Source organism: Trematomus bernacchii, unplaced genomic scaffold, assembly GCF_902827165.1.
Source record: "Trematomus bernacchii unplaced genomic scaffold, fTreBer1.1, whole genome shotgun sequence".
Taxonomy (NCBI): domain Eukaryota; kingdom Metazoa; phylum Chordata; class Actinopteri; order Perciformes; family Nototheniidae; genus Trematomus; species Trematomus bernacchii.
In genome coordinates, this window is record NW_022987739.1 from 22,326,687 (window position 1) to 22,348,903 (window position 22,217).

At 41.0% G+C, this 22,217-nt stretch overlaps 1 protein-coding gene across 1 annotated transcript; it reads right to left on the reverse strand.

Moving 5' to 3' along the window:
* Positions 1-1,652: 1,652 nt before the first annotated feature.
* tut4 (terminal uridylyl transferase 4) lies at positions 1,653-21,354 on the reverse strand. The gene is made up of 30 exons (XM_034146958.1): positions 21,220-21,354; positions 19,329-19,858; positions 19,100-19,242; positions 18,462-18,578; positions 18,181-18,358; positions 17,083-17,171; positions 16,906-16,957; positions 16,074-16,143; positions 15,690-15,816; positions 14,887-15,006; positions 14,409-14,591; positions 14,138-14,312; positions 13,571-14,055; positions 11,287-11,437; positions 11,021-11,107; positions 10,458-10,561; positions 10,281-10,338; positions 10,083-10,186; positions 9,886-9,975; positions 9,352-9,465; positions 8,612-8,689; positions 8,295-8,463; positions 8,157-8,204; positions 7,142-7,224; positions 6,942-7,057; positions 5,569-5,723; positions 5,332-5,429; positions 4,002-4,551; positions 2,291-2,458; positions 1,653-2,186 (listed from the first exon to the last, which is right to left on the reverse strand). Exons 2-30 carry the CDS (start codon positions 19,789-19,791, stop codon positions 2,098-2,100), a joined length of 4,464 nt encoding a protein of 1,487 aa, XP_034002849.1. The 5' UTR covers positions 19,792-19,858; positions 21,220-21,354; the 3' UTR covers positions 1,653-2,097.
* Positions 21,355-22,217: the final 863 nt, after the last annotated feature.

The window sequence follows — 22,217 nt, forward strand, 5'->3', positions numbered from 1 at the left end:
ATCCACCAAACTAGATTTGTCACATTTTTCATGGGCGCACCCCACATACTCAGCTCTGCTGCTCATCCCACAAATGCTTGTTCCTCACAAATGTAGTACCATTGGAAAGGTAAGAAAATAGGCTTTCCAACAGTATAAGATGTATTGCCAAAAAGCATTGTTATAACATAGAAATCATCTACCAAACACAAATTGCCTTACTTTTTATGTTAAGTTCATATGGATGGACTTACAAGCTTTTCCCAGAGCTTTTAATCAAGTCTTCCTCAGCAGATGGAATTTTCCAAGTTATAATCACGCAACCTATGTAACATTTGGTTGGTCACCAAAAAAAAATGTACCCCAAAAAACTGAATACAATAAATCAAAGCCAAGTGCCAACACATTTCGTTTTTGATGGTTTTATATGTCCTTGATTACACTTACCTACTTTGTGCAAGTAGGTACGCTCTGTATTCTCTGAGGAACTCCACGAGGAAAGTGCAGTAAATCCAGATTATAAGGTGCATGATGAAACCAACATTTCAGATGCTGTATCTGCTCTATGCAAATGAGCTTATGATGCAATTTGTTCTCTTTTTTACCCCTCCGCAGTTTCAGTTAAGCTGAATAAGGACTCATTCACAGTGTTAACATCATGAATCTTAGGCGACATGCAACAAGGTTGTTACAATGGCAGATTTTCAAGATCACAACTATTAGAAATAACCTGCTAATCTACAATTGTATAACCATGATCATAATTGTTGAAGTCTTTTAATAGCATGTCAGACTATGTGCGCACATAACGTAGCCATGTAATGGCGCATTTCCACCACACGGTCGGCCTCGGCCTCGCTCGGTACTGCTAGGCCGCGTTGGGCCTTGTTAGGGCCGGCTCACTTCATGCTGCGCTTCCATTACAGTTTAGGAACTGGGGTAGTTACTATAGTAACGCAGTGTAGGCGGAGCCGTGACGTCATCTTCAATGAGAACCCCAGAAAAACAACACAGCCGTTAGCTGTTAGCACTCAGAGCTCACAGCTCCTTATATATGTTCAGAAACTCGACAAAAGTTAAACAAGTACAAACCACAGACTGCCTGTGTCATGGTGAATACAGTCGCTGCTTTATTTATGTCTGTATAGGCCGTTGTTGTGAGTGTGGATGGTCGGAGCATATACTGCGTTAGCTTAGCCAATCTCCATTCAGAAAACACGCATTTTAAAAGGTTTTTCGCCTGCCGTCTGTCTGCAGACTTGTCAAAGCATTAATTCATGGTTTTTACTAACCGGTATCAGTATGTTGTTACTTCGGCATCATTTTGAAACGTGTATTACAATTAAATCACGGTCAAATATGTCCATCTTGTTGTAGTTGTAGCCTCCTTGCCAGCGATTCTCTCTCTAGTTTAGCATACTCAGCCCGACTCAGCCCTGTTTGTTGGCCCCGATAGAACCACGATTTTGTCGGGCCAGAAAAGAGGTGAAAAAGTACCCCCGGGCCGGAACTAGGCCTAGTGGAAGCGCAACCAAAAACGGGCCCGGCACGACACGGCACGCTTAAACCGCGCCATGGTGGAAATGCCCTATAAGTGTAGGTTATATGCATCTGAAACATTACATAGAAACACAACAATGAAGAAATGAACACACAACACACAACACAAAATAGTCGTTTGCTTTTTTCTTTATTTTTTTTGTAGGTTTTTTTTTTGTATTTAAGATGTTTTCCCTTTTTTCTTGCTATCCCTGCTTTTGGCACTACATACTTAGGGTGACACGTTAAGATTGTTTTTAAAACAAACGTCTATTCAAAGCCTTCATATTGCAAGCAAAGTATGAATACAGCTAATAAAAATAAAGGTTTATATTTTTCCTCCTTACTTTACACATAAAATAAAAACACTTTTTTGGACCCCCTCAAAAATGGGGGTATTAAAATATTTGACATTTGTATCACAAATCAATGTAATGAGACAGGAAATAAAAACTGTACAAAAATGAGAAAAAATCTATTTCTTTTTAAAAATCCGTCTGATCAAATGATGGGATGGGTCCATAATTTGTCTTTGTTTTGTTACCGACCATAAAACTAATTAAAAAAGGAAACCCAAGATTACTTCTTTTGTTGGAGGAAGTTCAGATTGACTGGATGTCGAACGTGGGGGACCATTGGGAAGTTTGGATTTGGAAGCACCATGGACCCTGTAGAAAGAAGGTAAGACAACAGAAATCAGAACCAAAAGATAACTCGGGGAATAAATATATTTATGCAAGCCACAGTAAAATAAATGTGTATCATGTCTGACCTTGGCCGAAGGGTTTCCCGGGCTGGAAGCCTCCGTTGCCCTGCTGGATGAAGTTCTGGGGCATCCTGTAGGGCCAGGATGGGGACAGGGCGTACTGCGGAGTTTTATTGTGCTCCCATATCCGAGGGCCCGGGTTCATACCCACAAACTGTCCGGGGTGGCCTGACTCTGTAGGGACAAGATCAAAGCACATTATGAGGACAGATTTCACCTTCAGCAGGCAAACCAGCAATTCAGCATTAATACCATTACTCCACTGTACATCCTGTAATATACGTTAAATATAGCAGTTAAACGTGCCAGATTCTACTTCAACTTTGAATGTTGAAGTAGAATTCCAGTTATGTTTATACAGTTGCATTAATTTTATTTTTTGGTGCACATTCTTACTATTACTTTCTATAACATTTATTTATTTCATTCTTAAAATGGAGAAACTGTCAAACCCATTTTCCCACTGGGAATGTATCTAGCAAAAAAAAACAATGTTCATTTAAATAAAACCTATTTCGTTTTGGTAACATCCCAGTTTGAGTAAACCCAATAGTGTCCCATCACTAGTGGTGTATTAAACCCTCATCCCCAAACAACTGCTACTTACCTCTTTAAAGCTCTATCTGTGTGCTGAATTCATTTTGAATAGCTCCACACTTTCTTTTGCTGTTTTTTGTAGAATTGCAATACGGCTTGGCAGAGGACTATCCTAACATTTCTGTTAGTGGACTTAAAGCGCAAGAGCCTTCTTATCTTGAGGCAATAGATGCAGTACAAATGAAGACTAAAGAGCTGAACAACCAAAAACTCCCTGCGACTTATAGAAATTGATGCTACCCAACAACTTCTGAAAACTGTCCAACCCTGGATGCATTTCAGTTACTTTTTTTATATTTCAGGTTAATTTTAATCAACATATCTACAGCAGTGCTGCAAAGGCTCTGCGTTCACTCACAAGTATCTGTGACCTACCATCAGGTTTAATCCCTATTTTACAACTGCAATCTAGATTAATGTTGCTACAAGGTCCATTTATAAGCTGATCTGAAGTACACTTAGAAGATATAGTTGGCACAATGTTATGCGAATTCTAAATGTTAAAGGTGGGGTAGGTAAGTTTGAGAAACCGGCTCGAGATACACTTTTTGTTATATTCCATGGAATGCTCTTAACATCCCAATAGCAATGAATATCTTAAGTGCTTTGACAAAAAATCCATAAAAAAATGTAATCTGTGGAAGCCGTAGTACTGTAAAAAGTACGACCAATCATTTTACCGACCGGCTAAAATGACTGGATGGCCTACCTGCCTGTCAGCCTTCCATCTGTGCACAAACTTATCGCGTGCACTCATTGGTCATGTGCGCGTTCGTGTGTGTTGGAGGAGGGGCTCTGTAAGGAAGTGGCAGATTTTTTCCGGTTGTGTATTTTCAAATTCTAGCGCACTCAAGCTGGTTTCTCAAATTACCTACCCCACCTTTAATATTAATATGTTTGGGAAAAAACATTTGATTAAAGGTTGATTGGCAACTTGAAGGCAACGATCTACTTGTTTAAATTAATATTACAGGCTGGGACCAAAATATTTTGAGAGTGTAATAAAACAAATTGACATATAATATACAAAAAAAATCTGCTTTTAAAGATAGAGAAACAGGAAGACACAAAGACAGAGTCACACACAGACAGTGCCCCCCACAGACCACCCGGTGAATACCTGACTTGACCACAGTGCCGTTGCCCATGAGTGCCCCTGCCTGTGCCAGATGGTTGTGCCAGTGCCCCTCCCGGCCCGGCCCCATGCCCAGCTGCCTCACCGCCGGCTGGGCGAATATGATGCTGGGGTCGTTCAGGTTCAATGGGCCGGCGTTGCCCCCTGAGCCTGTGGGACTCCCGTTCCCTGACGCCGAACGCAGGGCGAATTTGAGGCCGGGCGGGGAGGGGCCGCTGGGAGAGGACGTGGAGAGGACCGGACCGTGTATGGGCCAGGAGGGGGAAGAGAGGTGGACAGGGTGGTGAGGCTGCCCCTGGGACTGGTGCGAGGGAAGGAGCCCCAGGGCGGTGAGCGCCGCCGGGTGGAACTGGCCTGGGTGGGAGGGGGGGAAGCCAAACAGAGAGAGAGGGGGAACAGAGAGAGGGGGGGCTCCGGGCTGCTTCTGGGGACCAGCAGGAATGCTCTTCATGTGGGAGGGCTGCGGGGAGCAGGAGGAACTCTGAGGGACAGCGGTGGGCTGAGGGGAGTAGGGCGGGGTCTGACGACTATCAGACTGTAGAGAGAAGAAAGAAAGGATTAGAAATCATTCAAATATATTAGAACATATTCAAATAGTGGTCATTTCAAAAAGGCATTGATGTAATATTTCCAAATTGAAACATTCTTGCATCAAGAATCAACTGAGATTTAAAAGCGCCAGCTCAGCCAAACTTGATTTGAATCTGATGCCATGATTACAAGACACATTTAAAAGAAGTATTGGCATTATCAGGGCATGGTATCAGAATCAGTATCATAAAAGCAATGCCGTCAGATACATTCTTTGTCATCTTGTTTTTTTCGCGCCTTCTTTGCCAAATGGATTGCACTTTTTTGCTTTAAGGTATTTTTTCCCTCATACTGCAGCACCTCTTTCCACCCTCCGTCTGAAACCAGAGCCCAGTCTGCTCTGATTGGTTAGCTGCAGCTCTGTTGAGATTTGTCAACACATCTTTAACACTACAGGAAAGGGAAAACCCCAATTAGCATAATAGGGCCCCAATAAGAAGCACAAAATAACATTTAAATGACGTCTTAGGCCTCTATCGGGTGATGATGACGTTCTGAGAAATGGAACATCTTCAGTTTCTTGATGGACATTTAAAAAAATAAAATCTAATTTGGGTATAAACTAATCTTTCACTTTCAGAGGCCCAAAAAATGTAATGTCATTCACCTCCTTCGTCTTTAGGTGGAGACATTCATCTTTATGGGTAAGGGTGAGAAATATTTTCACATATGTATTTTTGTATCTGGTTGATCTGACCCTAGTGCACTCCGTGATTGTACTCACACATTCAGAGGGCGGTCTGGTCCTCCCGGCACAGTCTGCAGCCGTCTTCGGGATGGGGATGGACTGGGAGCTCACCACACTTCGTACCATGTGAGGCGCTGGGGAGGAAGAAGAAGAAGAGGAAGAAGAAGAAGAAGCCATAAAAACGGTCATATTTGATAAAGCTTTGAAGATGAGCCGTGTATTATTCTAAGTGTCAGGAAAGTTAACCTTGGATTACAAAGCTGTTGTGGTTACCTGGCGCTCCACCGGTCCTCTGTTTGAGGTGGCGGTACTCAGGACAGTCCCTCCGTACGTGACCCATGTCCCCGCACTGGAAGCAACGTCTGTCCTTTGGCTCACGCTCCTCATCTTTCACGTCGTCGTCTTTTTCATTTTCCTTCTTCTTCATCCTGTCAAAGAAAGAAAAAAGGTCAGAAAAGGGAAGAATATATGACAACCACGCAGGCTCTCCTTGATATCACCGATTCTACCAGAACATTCTAGCAACAAACAAGGTTGTGATTTGAATGAAATACACAGAGTTAAGCTACTCCTTTAAGGTTTGAAACATGTCTGTACCTCGAGCTATCATCTTTGCCAGAGAGATAAATAAAAGACAGAAAGCATCCGCCAATTGAACAGTTTAACCTTACTATGTTGGCCTCTACTTGTTTCTGAAGCCTTTTCCTCTCAATCGCACTTTTGTCTCTGGGATTAACTCTTCTGTCATGTGCTCCCAGGACCCTCGATGATAATGACATCGAGTCAATTACAAAAACAAAGAAGAGGAAAAACAAAAAAAAGACATATATTAAAAGTAAAAGAGGAATTACCATTATACAATTAAATGTGATAAGAACATTTCACTTAGGGAAAGATAATTGGAGAAGAAACAGTTGTGTAAAAAGAGCTCGAAGTTATATCATTTGATTATTTAATTTAAATATTCAGAATTCTGTTTTGTTTTTAAGGTTTCCTTCTTATATATTTGAGGTATTGCTGATATCTAAAGCCTATGTGTGTGTGTCTCTGATGTTGATGGTCTTATGTTTGGACTAATAATGTCAACAATTTAAAATAAAAAAACATAAAATGTTCTCATAGCCGATGTAACTGTGGAACAATGTATAAACTTAAATGACAAAAGTTCACTTTCTATATATAAAAGCTATAACAGCTTGGTTACATTTAAGAAAGTTACATATGCGTAGTTATAACCATCACTAACTGTATGATGGAAAAGACAACACACAATTAGAAAGAAAATTACCTTGGTGCTGAAAATATTTTTTGGAAAGCTACAATGACGCAGTATACTTTAATTACGAGATGAATTAAGTAAGTATTATATGCGAGTGAACCTACTCTTTAGAAAGGAGGCTTCCATCTGATCATAACTGATATTTCTGGACATCAAAATGTCCAATACGTTTTATTTTATTTTTATAAAACAGTAGTTCTGTGGACAGCTATGCTTCTAAAAAATCTTCATATACATTATAAATATACACCAAGTAGAAGTGATATGAATTCATAACATATTTATTACTTCTCAGTAGTTTCCATATATTTTTCTTGGAATTCTAGCGGCACGAGAGAGATATTTCCATGAACGAACAGGGGACAACCTGCGTCTCTTAGGACAGTCCTTCATGTAGTGGCCGATCTTCCCGCAGATCCTGCAGCACCTGTCGTTGGGCGCCAACTCGCCGTCCGTCAACACCTTCGAGTCAAAGAAGTAGTCCTGCGGCAGAACACAAAGGTTTGCTCAGGACACAGAACACACAGCTTACACATTACTATGTCCATTTAGTAATGAGTGACGTACCACTTCAGTGCCAGGGATAGGTAAGAATGGAGTCCCAAACAACTTCCTCCCGTTGATAAAGGCCTTCATGATGAAATTAGTCACTAGAGGAAGCAAAAAAAGGAACATGTTCACAGAGATCACTCTTCCAGAACCCAAGTGCACAGAATCAAACAGCATAATAAAATGTCCTCAAATTGGTTATTGGTGAACAGGATTAATCGCAGAAACTAAGGACATTCAGAACAAGACCATTTGTCGATATTAGGCATATTATTTTGAAAATCTCCTCATGCTGAGTATTTTTTTTTAAGATAATACAGCTGCGCAGAGCATGTTTCGCGTAGATAAAGTTATTAAAATCAATCCACGGAATTACGCTAGATAATTCAATAGCTCTCTCAATGCATTGAGAAAAACTATCTCTGCATCAAAACAGCTTTTTCACAATAATAAAGTATGCTATAAAATCAAAGGGCCTTTTTCTTTTGTTTTTATTTCTCCCTGCCATGAACTGCATTTCGTGTTGAAAGGGGCCCTATTATACACATTTTCAGGTTCATATTTGTAACTGTTCCTCTACTGTGACATGTCTCCATGCTTTAGTGTTCAAAAAGCTCTTTATTGTTCTCATTCTGCCTGTGCTGCAGCACCTCTTTTCACCCTCTGTCTGAAACCAGAGCCCAGTCTGCTCTGATTGGTTAGCTGGCCGGCTCTGTTGTGATTGGTCAATCGCTTAGAGATGGTCCCGCCCCTTAGCCTATCACATCCAATGTGTTGGAGCGGTAGCCAGTAGAAGCTTGAGTATTACGTAGGGATGTCACTATGGTACTGAGCTAAACAAAGGACTCCAATGGAGGCATTTCAGGGAGAGAGAAAGTCTCTCTGGAGGGAACTTTGGGATTTTAGCCTTTGCTGACCATTTACATGCACAATAACCTATATAAAACACTACAAGTAAGGGAAGACCTGAAAAAACATAATAGGGCCCCTTAAAATAGTACTTAATACCAGAAATATCTGAATCATCACTTACTTTTGCGAGAAACTCCAGCACCGAGATTGTGGTTCAAATCAAAGGGATCTGAGGAGAAGAACAGAAGAGTAAGTACAAAAGAAGACCAAGCGTGTTACGCTGATAAGCAGGTGAAGACGGAGGGATCAGTGTGAGCACCTTCGATAGCGATGCATTTACTGGTCCACTGTTTCTCAAAGGTCGTGAGGCGTTTTCTTTGGCGGATGCTGATGACATGCTCTTTGAAGTCAAACTCTTCAGTGTAAAAGCGCAGGAGTCCCAGCCACAGCTCTCCGACAGACTCTGTGTTTGGCTGCGGAAGCCGGCGCTGTGACGGAAGAAACACACTTAATACATTTTCCAGATTGAGGCTGATATAGTTGAACATATATGAAAGCAGACTGATTAAATATAGATAATGTCAGAAATGCAATACTGAACCAAAGGACACCCTTGTCATGCCCTTTTCAACTCACCAAATCCTCCGGGTCATCACAGAAAAAAGCATTCCAGCCATCCACCATGCGCTGAGGGACAGTGTTCCCATCAAAGATCTAAAGAGACATCGGACTGATATATTTATTTCATTTTATTTACAGATGGCCTATTTTGCTTATTTTCAGGTTCATCTACTGTGACATGTCTCCATGCTTTAATGTTCAAAAAGCTCTTTATTTTTCTCATACTGCCTGTGCTGCAGCACCTCTTTTCACTCTCTGTCAGAAACCAGAACCCACTCGGTTCTGATTGGTTTGATGGCTGGCTCTGTTGTGATTGGTCAACCGATTAGAGATGTCCCGCCCCTTAGCGGACAATGTGTTGGAGCATTAGCCAATTTATTTTGTTTGTAATTGTCATGTGTTATTGCACATTGAATTGCCTTTGTGTCCGATATGTGCGTATAAATAAACAAACCTTAGCCAGTAAAAGATCTAATGTTACATTGTGATGTCACTATGTTACAAACGTAAATAAAAGGAGTCCAATGGAGGTGTTTCATGGCAGGAGAAGAGTGTGTGGGAGAGAAACTCCCTTGGAAGGGAACTTCATGATATTAGCCTACATAGACAATTTACATGCACAAAACCTATATAACACACTAGAGGAAAGGGAAGACCCCAAAAAGCATCATAGGGCCTGTTTTTTGTGTGCTGTCCCTGTTAAAAAAAAGTGTAATTTCTTCTGAGTTTAAAAGGGTTTGGTAATAAACTGGTACCTCCTGCAGGACGGGAATGACGGGCGGCTGCCTCTGCTGCAGGAAGTAAAGCACCATCAGGATGTAAGCGTAAGACGAGAGGCTTCCTCTGGACGCATCCCCGATGTCACAGCGCTGTGAGTGCAGAGGGAGGTTAGCAACACAGCAGGGGACAAAAGATGTACCTTTGAAGAAGATTCAAATTATAATTGACAAGGGCTGGCTGTTACAAATGAATATACTGGCTTAACGATGGAGTTTTAATGTAGCACACATAAAAAGTGAACCACTAGTTGGAAGAACAGGAACTTTACAATCGTCTAACAAATGACATGTAATGTTTACACATACATTTAGTAAAGAATTTACAAATTGCTGATGCAACTCTATCCAGATATCTCAATATAATCTATGTCAGGATGATGTAGTTATCAGACATTTCCAGGCTCCTAAATATCCTTTAAATGAAGACAGACACCTTTCTGTTGGGGAAGAACTCACACAGACAACTGCAAACAGAACTGTTCCTTTCTCAGTTTGTTCACTTTCACATACCTTTGCAAAGACCTTCATCGTGTATCCGAGGAATTGCACGCGTAGATCAAGGGCTGCATACGCAGCCAGCATCCTGGTGTTGTGTTGAGCCTACAGGGACGATTGCGCAGGTCATTAATACATACAGCACTTTCAATAAATAAAAAGCTTGTCAAAGCATGTTCTATAGCACCGTAGGAAGGTTCTTATGCACTCACAAGCGTGTTATATAGGCTAATATCTCCCTCCAAACCACTCTGTCGGTGTTCAAACTTCACAATAGGCACTTTAGCTGTTGTGATAGGCAAGATGTTCCTCAAACCTGTGATATTGGGTAAATGGGAGATAAAAACCAGTCTGTTTGTGGCACAAAAAGAACAATTATTAAAGACATAATCAATAAAACATTAAGTCACCTGTATGCTTTTTAAGCACTTTCGCAAGTCCTTCAATGATCTCTTTGCAGTTCAGCATCTGTTTGGACAGATCAAAATGGATTTTTAACGGAAAGAACGTAAGGGTCACATATCTCATCCCATTACGGATACGTGAGTTGCATTACATGGCAGTGTGTGTTTGTTTAGTGGGCCTACCTCTGCAGTGTCATGGCCCTCCAGAGTCATGCAGATGTCAAGGTCGCTGTCACGGAAGCCGAAGCCGTTCTTAGAGGAGCCAAACAAGCAGAGCTGAGCTTTATCTGAGGATACAGACACAGGGAGAGGTTCTTATTTCTATCCAATTAACAAACACGCATTCTCCGTCATGATTGGAAATCCTTTTAATGAGAATCAAATATTCTGTCAACAAATTCTGCAAACGTTCTGCACCTCGGCATTTCCCAGGAGGTGAACCATCAGCTCTTCAGCTACAAATAAAATCTGTACACGGTCCGATCAGGACTTGAACTGGTGACCCTTTACAGACGGCTGCACCTTTTCTATTTACTTTTTTAATGAACGATTGCATTAGAAATAAAAGGCCCAATTCTCTTTTTATAGGAGGAACATGCACAAAGGCTTTGGTCCATATTTGAGCAGTTTCCAACTCCGAAGCCACTGAGGATGAAATCTACCATATTGTACCAAAAAGGAGGTGTGACCAAATGATGGGCTGGTTTGACCCACTGAAAAGAAAAAGGCATGTACTTAATGCTCACCGTTGTACTCCTTCCTTATAAACCTCTCCAGGCTGCAGAGGATCTGCTCCCTCTTCTGCTGCTCAGCGTGTGAGGGAGACAATTCAACTGCAAATAAGAACATAAAAGATCAATCACACAGAGGTATGGAAATTGATTGATTTGAATGTAGGCAGAAAATGTGTCTTTGTCTTTCATGCCAGCTGTTCAAAATGTGTAAGTGAACACACATCTCAGAATAAAAAGGAAATTGATAGAGAAGTCAGAGATGCATTTTGATGACGTACAGAAGCACAATCTGCAGAGCCCATCGAGGATCTCTCTGAAGCGCTCGTTCATCGGAGGCAGGGGCTTCAGCTCGATCTTCTTGAAGTCTTCAGGACACTCGTCCTTCAGGTGGCCGTCCCGCTTGCAGATGCTGCACACGACAGTTGGAGGCTGAGGGGAAAAAGTTTGAAGAGCATGAACGACATGATTACACAAGACGGCTTTTAAAAAGTAAGAGCAAAATAGTGGCATCATTACAAAATGTTTTTAACAATCCTGCATGTGTTACTGCAGTGTTTCCCCTACCATTGTCTTGGGGGGGCGCCGCCAGTATATATACTAAACTTTTCACATTGAACATGTGCTCTTTTATTAAATAAACTAAACGCTTATGTTATTTATCCAATGTATGTGCATGTTTCAGTGTCCACTGCATCGCTTTGCACATTCTCTCCTCCACTCTGTTTCTGAAGGACACAAGGACACACACACACACACACACACACACACACACACACACACACACACACACACACACACACACACACACACACACACACACACACACACACACACACACACACACACACACACACACACCACACACACACACACACACACACACACACACACCACACACACACACACACACACACACACACACACACACACACCACACACACACACACACACACACACACACCACACACACACACACACACACACACACACCACACACACACCACACACACACCACACACACACACACACACACACACACACACACACACACACACACACACACACACACACACACACACACACACACACACACACACACACACACACACACACACACACACACACACACACACACACACACACACATCACACACACACACACACACACAATAGCCCCGAGCTCTGCTGTTGGTCATGCAAGTCCTGGGCGTAATTTCCACATGTCCCCCCCCCCCCACTGTTCAAAATCCCGTTTGTGTCCCCCCCCCTACTTTCAAATTAAATTATTATTATTTTTTTAACCTCAAGCCGTCATCGTCACGGAGGAGCACACAGCCTCTGTGTGTGTGGCACGAGCACATGTTGTGTGAGCGAGACAGAGACACAGAGAGAGAGACAGAGAGAGAGAGAGCACCGGTTGTTATTAGAGTGATTGGATAGTTCACTTTAGTCTAAGTTATCTCAGTGAGTCTCAAATTGTTTGGTCATCTATGTAAACAAATATTTCCAATGCACACCGTTATCTATTTAATATAGATGTAAAAAATAAAGTAATAAATCATTCCAAAGTGTAAGCTACTATAGGACAGTAAAAAAAAAAGAGTTTAAAAGGGGAGTGATTAGTAAAATATGCATAAATAAAAAGAAAGAATGCTAACTAGGTAACATAAGATAAGAGAGAGGAGTTTATAAAATAAACAAGTTTAAATGATTTGTAATTGGTTGTGATCATATTCTAAAGATGTTTGGATTATTGAAATATATACAGTTCTGTTTCATGAGTGTTGAGAGCTGTACCCATCAATCTCTTCATCTTGCGCTCGAAGTGCACCAGATTGATGCATTTAACTTCAACATTTAAAAATAAATCTTCCCGGGGAGCGTGCCCCCGGACCCCCCTAGAGGAGGTGAGGTCCACTCACAAATAAAGCACGTTCACATGGAGAGGATACTAGATAAGTTTGCCAGGCATTACACACTACACATTTTCTTGGATTGCACCGTAGTCCTAACAAATATTTTGTTAGAAAGGCAGGAAAAGGGATTCAAATCAAGAACTAATTCCATTGCGAAGGGCCCACAGACCCCCTGTTTTGTCCCCCCCCCCCCCCCACTTCTCAAACCAAAGTAACTGCTAGCTTCTCTGTCTGCACTCAACATAACGTGATTTGACATAAAAACAGTAGCAATTTACCATATAAAGTGTATGGTTTGTACACATACATTTATAAACATCGATTTGTGTCTGGTCTTTGTTTAAGTATGAGGTATTGTAGACCTCTGGGTGCTGATGATAAGTATAAATGTTTAATATATTCATATCTGTAAACAATCCTTAATTTGTATTTATACGGTTCCTCATACTTTGAACTCTTCTTTCTTATTATCCTTGTGCTTACCTTTCCTATCCTGCGTCTCAGTCTTACTGCTGCTGCTCTGAATTTCTGTACGAGGATTAATAAAGGTGTATCTTATCTTAAATGACCTCTATCACAAACAGTTCAAGGTTAGCAGTTCAAAACCGCATCATCACTACGGGTGAATGGAGATTATCATAATTACCTTTCCACCGGTGAAAATCATCTTATCAAACACATAGTGAAGATCCTCAGGTAGAACAGGCCCTTCTTTATCTGAAACACTTATTTCCTCCTCCTCCTCTTCCTCCTCCTCTTCTTCTTCCTCTCCCTCATTGTCACTGTCCAGCAGGCCGTTGGGGCAGAGGGAGGGTTTGCCCCCCTCATTTAAAACCATGTCTGTGAGCCTGGCGTCTAAAGTCTTCTCCCTGGACGGATCGGATCCATCTGCATCGTCACTGTCAGGCCCCTCGTCTTCCTTAAACACTTTCTCATCTTCTTGCTTCTTGTCAACCTCCTCTAACTTTGCTCCATGCCTGCCTCCCTTCTTGCCTCTCTGGCGCCCCCCGCAGCCCCTTCTTTGAGGGCAAGCGAAGTACTTGTAAGCCGTACGGAAGCGCTCCTGGAGGTACTCAAACACCATTTGGCTGTTCAAGCTTCGTGCGACGTTCCTCTTCAAGGCAAAAGGATCTAAAAACACATTTCAAAAGTGTGAATTTCTGATATCTCTCATGACTTGTTAGATGACTTTTCCAACAGAGTGTTCTCTTACCTTCAATAGCGAGCCTGCGGCGAGGCCAGTTCTTCCCCTCCCTAGAGAGGAGCTCCTTCAAGCGGATGCTGATGATGTGTTCTTCAAGAGCAAACTCCAGTGTGTAAAAACGAAGGAGGTCCAACCACAGCTGACCCAGCGTCACATCTTTACCCATGTCCAAGGTGAGGCGCGTCTTTGAAAAGGGACGGTAATGGAGAGTTAGTTAAAAGCAGGGTGCCAACAAACACATGCCTTGAAATCTGAATCAAATATCAATAGTGAGACTCACCAAGCCTTCTGAGAAATGAGAGTCATCGATTTTTTTCTGCTCTGGTTTGGGTCTGCCTTCTCCTCGGTTGTCGTTTCGGTTGTCCGTGGAGCTCGGAGGTCTGCGCTCCCACCGGACAAACGAGTCCAGCAAAATTCCAGTTAGGTGATACTCGTCCACACGTTTCACATCGAAGCCTTCAATCTAAGAGGGAAATTCATTTTAAAATAATATGGGAAAAAACTAGCGCTACACAAAGAGGTGACACTCTTACGGACCGTCTCCACAGCAGCGTTAAAAAAATCTTGGAGGTGGGCGTATCTGAAGCTTGAGGATTTTTTGCGAGCAAGCAATCACATGAATCTCCCGCTCGCGACATACGAAGCAAAAAAGCTTTTTACGAGGCAAGTAAGAATTACAAATTAAACTAAATTAAAAACATCTCTTTCAGTAAGTATGGAGAATGTTAAGGACCTGAAATAGCCAAAAGTTTACCTACCCAGCGGCCCAGGTAGACAGGGAGGATGGGCTGTTTCCTCTGCTGCAGGAAGAAGATGACCATGAGGGCGAAGGAGTACGAGGGGAGGCCTCCTTCAGACTGACAGTCAACGTGACACAGCTGCAGAGATGAATAGGCAGGGGGGAAAAATGCTTTTGATCAGTTTGCATTCTAGGATTAATCAAAAAGTCCTATTCCTAGCAGTTAGACATATATGTCGTATAGCTGGGTGTAGTATTATTTATAGTTGTTTGTGCAGAAATAGAGATGTTCCTTTAAGAAAATATTGCAATGAATGTCTGTTGGTCATTAGTAAAACAAGTAGGGTTTGTAGAGAGGTGCAGTGATGACTTCTTTTTGTAGGCCGACAAGGAAATTGGCATCCCAAAGGGTCCCTCGACCAACAACAAAAAGCGCTCTGTGGCAACACACATTAGTGATACGTTTGTTCAGCAGGATCAGTGAAGTTTTGGACATGCACAAGTGGGATCAATAGTGATGTATTATATGTTGTAAATCAAAGCATCAACATCTCTAAAGCTTTGGTTAACCACAGATCTTATTTCAGGCATCTAAAGTGAAACACATTCAAGAAACCATTGACCATCAGACTAGGGAAACAAAAGTGATAAAATGGTTACTCAGTTCCTGGTTTAAGCACTCATTCCTGCCCAACTCTATAAGTGGTTGTTATACTCCGACCTGCAGATACCCGACTATTATGTTTATTATGAAACACGGTTGAGCTGCTTTTTTATCTTTTTGCATTTCAGCTGTGGAGTAAGTGTCAGTCGCAGCCTTACCCTCGCCCAGTAGCGGAAGGCCATCACCAGAGGGATCAACCTGGGTTCCAGTCTAGACAGGACAGCCATGTGATTGGTGGTGAGCCAGGCCACTTCGTTACCGGCACTCACTTTACACATCAGGCCGCTGCACAGGAACACAAGTTAGGGAAGACCCAAATGAAAAGTTGGATCAAAGTCTTAAAGATAAATCCATAAAACATGAAAATATGCATCAATGATGTATTCTAATTTTGATCTGGCTGTAAAAGAGTCAGTTCTGTAAGTTACTGAGAACTACATGCTATCACTAAAGTAACTACCGTATTTTATACACATGAATTACAAATAATTTAAACAATTAGAGTGAACTGACTAAGGGTTAGGGGTTTTAAAGCCACTCACCTGCTAACATCTCGACAGAACACAGCAGGAACTTTGGCATGAAAATCTGATTCGACCTCAGAAAACTCCGCTAGAGAGGAGAAAGAAAAAAACAGTTAATGAGCTTGAGTTTAAAAAACACACAATAATTGTGAGAAGGGCTGACCATACGATACAATACGATCGTTATTACATAACAAAAAAGGAAGAGAAACATGCTCAGGACCCTTTAACGTACATCTGACCTGGCTATAAACTCTGTATGTAATTTAAAGATTGGCTAGTCCTGTAAAGTGGATTTATTGACCATATGGTAAAGACAACTACTAAAAGAACTGGTACATTACAGAATATTTCAGAATTTAACAGCTGTAATGTATCCTCTTTAAAACTAGCTAACTAAAATCTAGTGTCATATCAGGATATTGATTTAATATCTGTATATTGTTCATAAAAACACTTGGGTGTAATGATAGACCATCTCCTGTCATAGAATCTATCTGTGAAAGGACAAAACTAATTATTTATTTTCTCTAGTAGACAAATTCTTCTTCTGTTTTTGACATAAGTCTTAAGTGTTCCACAGTGACTAATTATCTGAATTTAAATTGTGTTAATACTTTTAACCCCTACAATATCATCACAATATTGATAAGATACTCTTTGGTCAAAATATTGAGGAATTAGATTGTCTTCATGTTGCCCAGGCCTAATGGGGCTGTTGCTAACAGACAAATAACATCAAGATAGATACAATAATCCAGAGAAACAAAAAGACAGATTCACAAATGTAAGTAGAAATTAATCGTATGTAAGCCTGCGGAGAATATAAAATGCACTGAGCAAAACTTACAGCTTTTCTTGAGGATTTCCAGCACTTGAATCAAGACCTCAGGTTGTGTCATCTGAACAGATTAAAAGTGAAATGAAAAAGTGAGTCATCAAATATAAGACTTAATGTCACGGCTGATTTAGAAAGTCCTCTTTTATAGAGAAGTAATATCACCATTCTGTGTAATAGCAGACTTACTGAGGAGGGGTGGGTGACATCGATGTTGATATCACTCGTCTTGAAGGCAAATCGGGTAAGACATGAACCATAAAGACGGAGAGCACAAGCTGGAAAATCAAAGAAAATATATTTTAGTGTTTCAACAGTTTGGGTTTTAAATTGATAATTTGGGGGATTTTCTTCTTTTTTTCACAATTGTTTTTGTTTTAAATCCGTGAATGGTTGTTACGTTATCATACTTTCATGTCTGTTTAAGTGTATCTGTTGCCTGTTTTAATAAAAAATGAAATAAAAAGTAAAGAGAATATATTGCAAAATATATACATTTAAGTTTCCAAAAATCAGTAATGACTAGCGTGGTCTGATCTCCGCAGCACTTCAAGCTGGGTAAGCTATATGTTTTGGGCTAGACTAGAAACAAGCCTTCTTCACCTGCTCTTGTCAGAAAATGTTCCTATTGGCTGTTTCACAAATTCAGTTGCGTCTTCACATCCCGTCTGTGAAAGCCTGAGACAGTCATTGATAACAACTGCATCGTTTCAAAGTAACCCAAAAAATGAAGGATTGTGAAAAAGTTAGAGTCTGACAATACCAGCAAAGCAATTCAGAGATGTAACATTGCTAAAAATGTTGTTAAATTAATAATGTTATCGCACAGCTAAATTACTGTTGCCAAGGCTTAGTAGGTAGCAGAAGTCTAAACGATGAGCAACAATTCCTCTCCAGCTCTGGAACACTTTGGAGGTATTGCAGGGAGCCTTAAAAATTGCAGTATTTCATCCCCAAAAAAACATTTTAAGTCACCTCTATGTGCATGATATCAGGCATTTGGATAACAATTACGATTATCTATGAAATAATGATTCAAACAGGTTACTTTATGAAGTGCATGCTTGTCTGGTGGTAGGGGCTGAGGACAGAGAGGGGAACGCAACATCCCCTGGGGGACAACTTAACATACATTATGCTAAAAAGTTATAGGAATGTTTTCCCTACAAAGCCACACATAAAGTGCCCCCTCCAGCTTTAAAATTAAACTTTCCTAAGCGTTTCCTCCCTTTACATCCCTAGCTGCAGGCAACATAGACAAGACTGAGTGACATCACAGCAAACAACCTGAGAGGTGCTTCTTTATGATCTCTTCCATCTTGATGACCAAGGCCTTCCGAACCTCGAAGTCCTCCTCTGAGATGCCATACTGTGTAGCTGTTTCCAGGACTGCTGCGTCCAAGGCCCTCATCTGGGCAGCAGAGGGGGGGGGGAGGGAACGCAGCTCATTCTCCTCCTGTTTCTCCTGACACGCCAGAAAGAGAAAATGTTAAATACGTGGTGTCTATTTGAAATAAAGCACGTGAATGACGGGATGAGGGACAACACACACTTGGAGGCTCTCATACCATGATGTTCTTCTTGTGTCTCTTCTCCTTGATGTGTTTGTGTGCTCCTTGAATGTTCTCGATGTGCACCGAACAGAGCTTGCATAAGTATTGATAGTTTGGGTACTCGATGGACTTCTGTGAAAACAACGAGAGGCAAAAAGTAATTAGTTTATGCATGTTCTCTTTACATTTTTGGATTTGTCACTGACATATTTATTGATCCAACCTGCTCCTGCAAGGTGGAGATAAAACAAACAAATCCATAGTTCTGGAAAAACAAAGGCTGGTGATGATGAAATTAGACAAATTAGATTGGAAACAATGGAAGGGCTACTTTTCCATTATTTACCTTTTTAACAAAAAGAGCAAGACTTCTTTAGACTCCATCTTTACATTTTCTAGTTCCACCGATTAAGTTCTCCATCTTTTATTTAGTCTCAAGATATAACAGCTGTACCAGAACTTTGGATTAAAAAATAAAAGGCATTTAACATCTCAGATGTTGTTTTTTAAGTAACAAAGCATAACTATGAAGCACTAATGCAGTACATGACATGAGCTGTGTCATGTGATATGTTTCCTGTATATCACATGACATGAGCTGTGTCATGTGATATGTTTCCTGTATATCAGGCTTGACTACATTGTTTCCTCACTTTCAGCAGGCGATGGATGTAGTCTCTGTAGAGGCGCTCCTCTGCCTGTCGGAGGCCCAGCTGTTGCTCTGTCAGGGGCCCTTCTTCAACAGTCGGCCTCACCTCTTCAACAGGCTGATGCATCAACGCAGCAGCTTTCCCCCCTACAAACAACAGAGACAACGTTTAATTCACTAGTATTTAATAAAGAAGGATTCATCCTCTAAGAAAATTAACTGTGAGAACCTACCATAGGACTTTTCCTTTGCTGGAGTTGCACTTGAGCTTCTGGCCTGCTCTGTGAAGTCTTTTTTACGTGTGCCAGGCCCTACAGGAAAGCTGGTTTCTCTGTTTGCCAAGGGGCTGTTGTCTGCAGATAAAGACACATTGGAGTCTGGAGCGTGTGCCACCAGCTTCTGTTGCGAGCCTGGAGCTTTGCCTTTCCCCCTCTCCCCTGAACTTGTTCTTCCAGTCAGTCTCGTTGTCCTGGGGGGCCGTCCTCTCCTCTTGTCCTGGGGAATGTCTGTGAAGGTCTTGCCTGGCCCGCGGCTTCCCTGACTGCCTATATTATGTTCATCCTTTGTAGCAGTGAGGTTTTCTTTGCTGCGGGTTGCAGACTTGGGAGCCTCTTTAATAGACTTCTCAGCAGACGAAGCTTTGGGTCCCCTCGGTTGAGACAGTTTTGTTTTTACTGGACTTTTGGACTCGTCCATCCCTCCTGTCCTGCTGGTGGAGTTAACACCACGCTGAGGACGACGACAGAGGCAGGTCGGCTAAAGCCTTGGTAAGAAAAAGAGAGGAAATTATAGCTATAAGTCTAATTAGCATGAATATATTTGGACAGCATGGCTTGTTTACCAATTCAGGTGATGCTAACGGACCAAATACATGAGTTGATTTAGATTTCACGTGTCTTACTGTGGTTTGTATACATTTGCCTATTATGCCAACAGAAATGAATATAAAAAGAAGAAGAAACGCTCAAATGAAAATTAGGAAAGTATAGGTCTTACAATAAAGATAATATGGCCAACCAAAATGTAAAAAGTTGTGATTGTGTGTTTTGTACAAATGTTTCACAAAGTATTTCTGCATCTACTAAATTGTTATTATTCAAATGGGGGAACAATTGCTTGGAATTTGATTAAATAGTTAGATAATACTGGTATGTTCAATAATAAACCATTGAATTAAAAATCACATACTATTGAATTACATGGTGTGGTTACAATATAACAAAACATGGAAAAATGTAAGTGTTGGTGTCGTCTTTTAATCAGAAGTAATTTCGTGGTTGACAAATATGGAAAAGTTACACCTCACTAACATGACCAACTGTATTTGTGAAAAGCAGTGGGATCTTGGTTAAATAAAATGTTTACAATGTATCTCGTCTATGTGGTTTCTTAAAGTCAGGAAAGCAACGAGTATTAATAATTAAGTTGCACGTTTTATTTATTTTCTATATTAAACATACTTTAAAAAAGTGTTTAGCATAACATTTCTCGCGTTTAACTGACTTTATATCATTAAAGAAGAGCGGCTTTTATCAAAGTAAAACGGCAGAGAGCCATGAACAGAACACATCTCTTTAGCAGACAGGTAATGTTACAGATGTTGTGTTCAAGACAGTTTCCCCTAACTTAGTGTATTCCGTACCAAAACCTTACATGGTCGGTGTTTTAGAGATAAATCCAGGGAAATATTGGGTTATGGTTAGGCTTCTCAAACGTGACTGTTTGGAAAATGGCTAATGTTTATTTCAGGTAGTTCAGGCGAAACGAAACTGATGGGGAGACTGACTTAGATGAACGACGTGACCTAACGTTAGCTGCACTACCAAAACAGAAACGAAAGAGGCGTTCACCACGAAAGCAGCCATTACCGACTAAAAGTAATGCTCACCATTAAAACCAAAAGGCATTTCCTCTGTTATAGGAACGATTCACGGTGACTTCCAGCGGACCCTTTAGCTGTCTTCGTTAAGCTACCGTTAGCTGCCCCCGGTCGTCCGGCTGAGCTAGCTAACGTTAACGGCAGATAAATAACACTGGCACCCAGCTGCCACACAGCAGCGAGTAACTAAACACAGAAAACACCCCCTCGACAAGAACAACACACAGGAGCACGTATTGACTTACTTTCAGGCTCTTAAGTTGATTTTGGATTATTGTTTAGCTGCCTCCATGGTTCTGTTAGACATAATGTTTTTCAAATCCCACGGCCCTGCTCAAAATAGCAACCATTGACGCCATGTTAATACATCACCCCGCTGCATTGTGGGAATGCCAGTAATGATGAAGAGGGGCGTGCTGGGTTCAAATACCGCTCAGAAACTAACAGTAAATACAGCATTTACTTTTCTTGACTTTTTATTTTCTTCCAAATATAAAAATAGGGACAGAAAAATCGTAATTTTTTCCAAATTAGTTGTGGTCCGAGAGCAGCACATTTTGAATGTAGCCTGAATAGAGAATGACACAGGATAACCCAATCATGTCATTTTTATAAAACAACATAGCCTAACTGATCTAAGGTGAATATTATCAGCCTGTTTTCTTTGTTATGGAAATGTGGATTGGACATTGGACTGCCATTTCGTAGTAGTGCTTACTTAGTATACCAGTCTTTAGAAAACAAACTATGTCTTTCTCATTATGTCTTTTCTTTTTACAAACTACAACTATTGCATAATTACTTTCTGCAATTAAAATTGCATGTTTGGAAATGTTGCAGACTTGTTTGTGTTGAAACAAGTATTACATTGTATTGTTCACCACTTCATTCTATGCATCAGTCCTAGTCGATGCATGAACACACAGCTAGTGGTTGAGATTAGGTTTTGTTTCGTATTTTTGGCTTGTGTCCATTTGTTTCATCCCTGAAGAAAAAGTAGGCCATGGCATGCATGCCTTCATTTGCCTAATGAGCTGCGAGTGAAAAGTTGTTGTTAGAGTTCCAGCTCTCTCTATTCAGCACTCCTTCTAAATAAGAGTTCAAAAGAATTATGCAATGATCAGTTTATAATGTTGAGACACTTTGCCAAAAGTAAAAAGTGTACTTTTTCACAATATACAGGGACACTTCAAAAACAAAGTAACACCAATTATTGTTTTTTTGACAAAAAAATGCACATTTA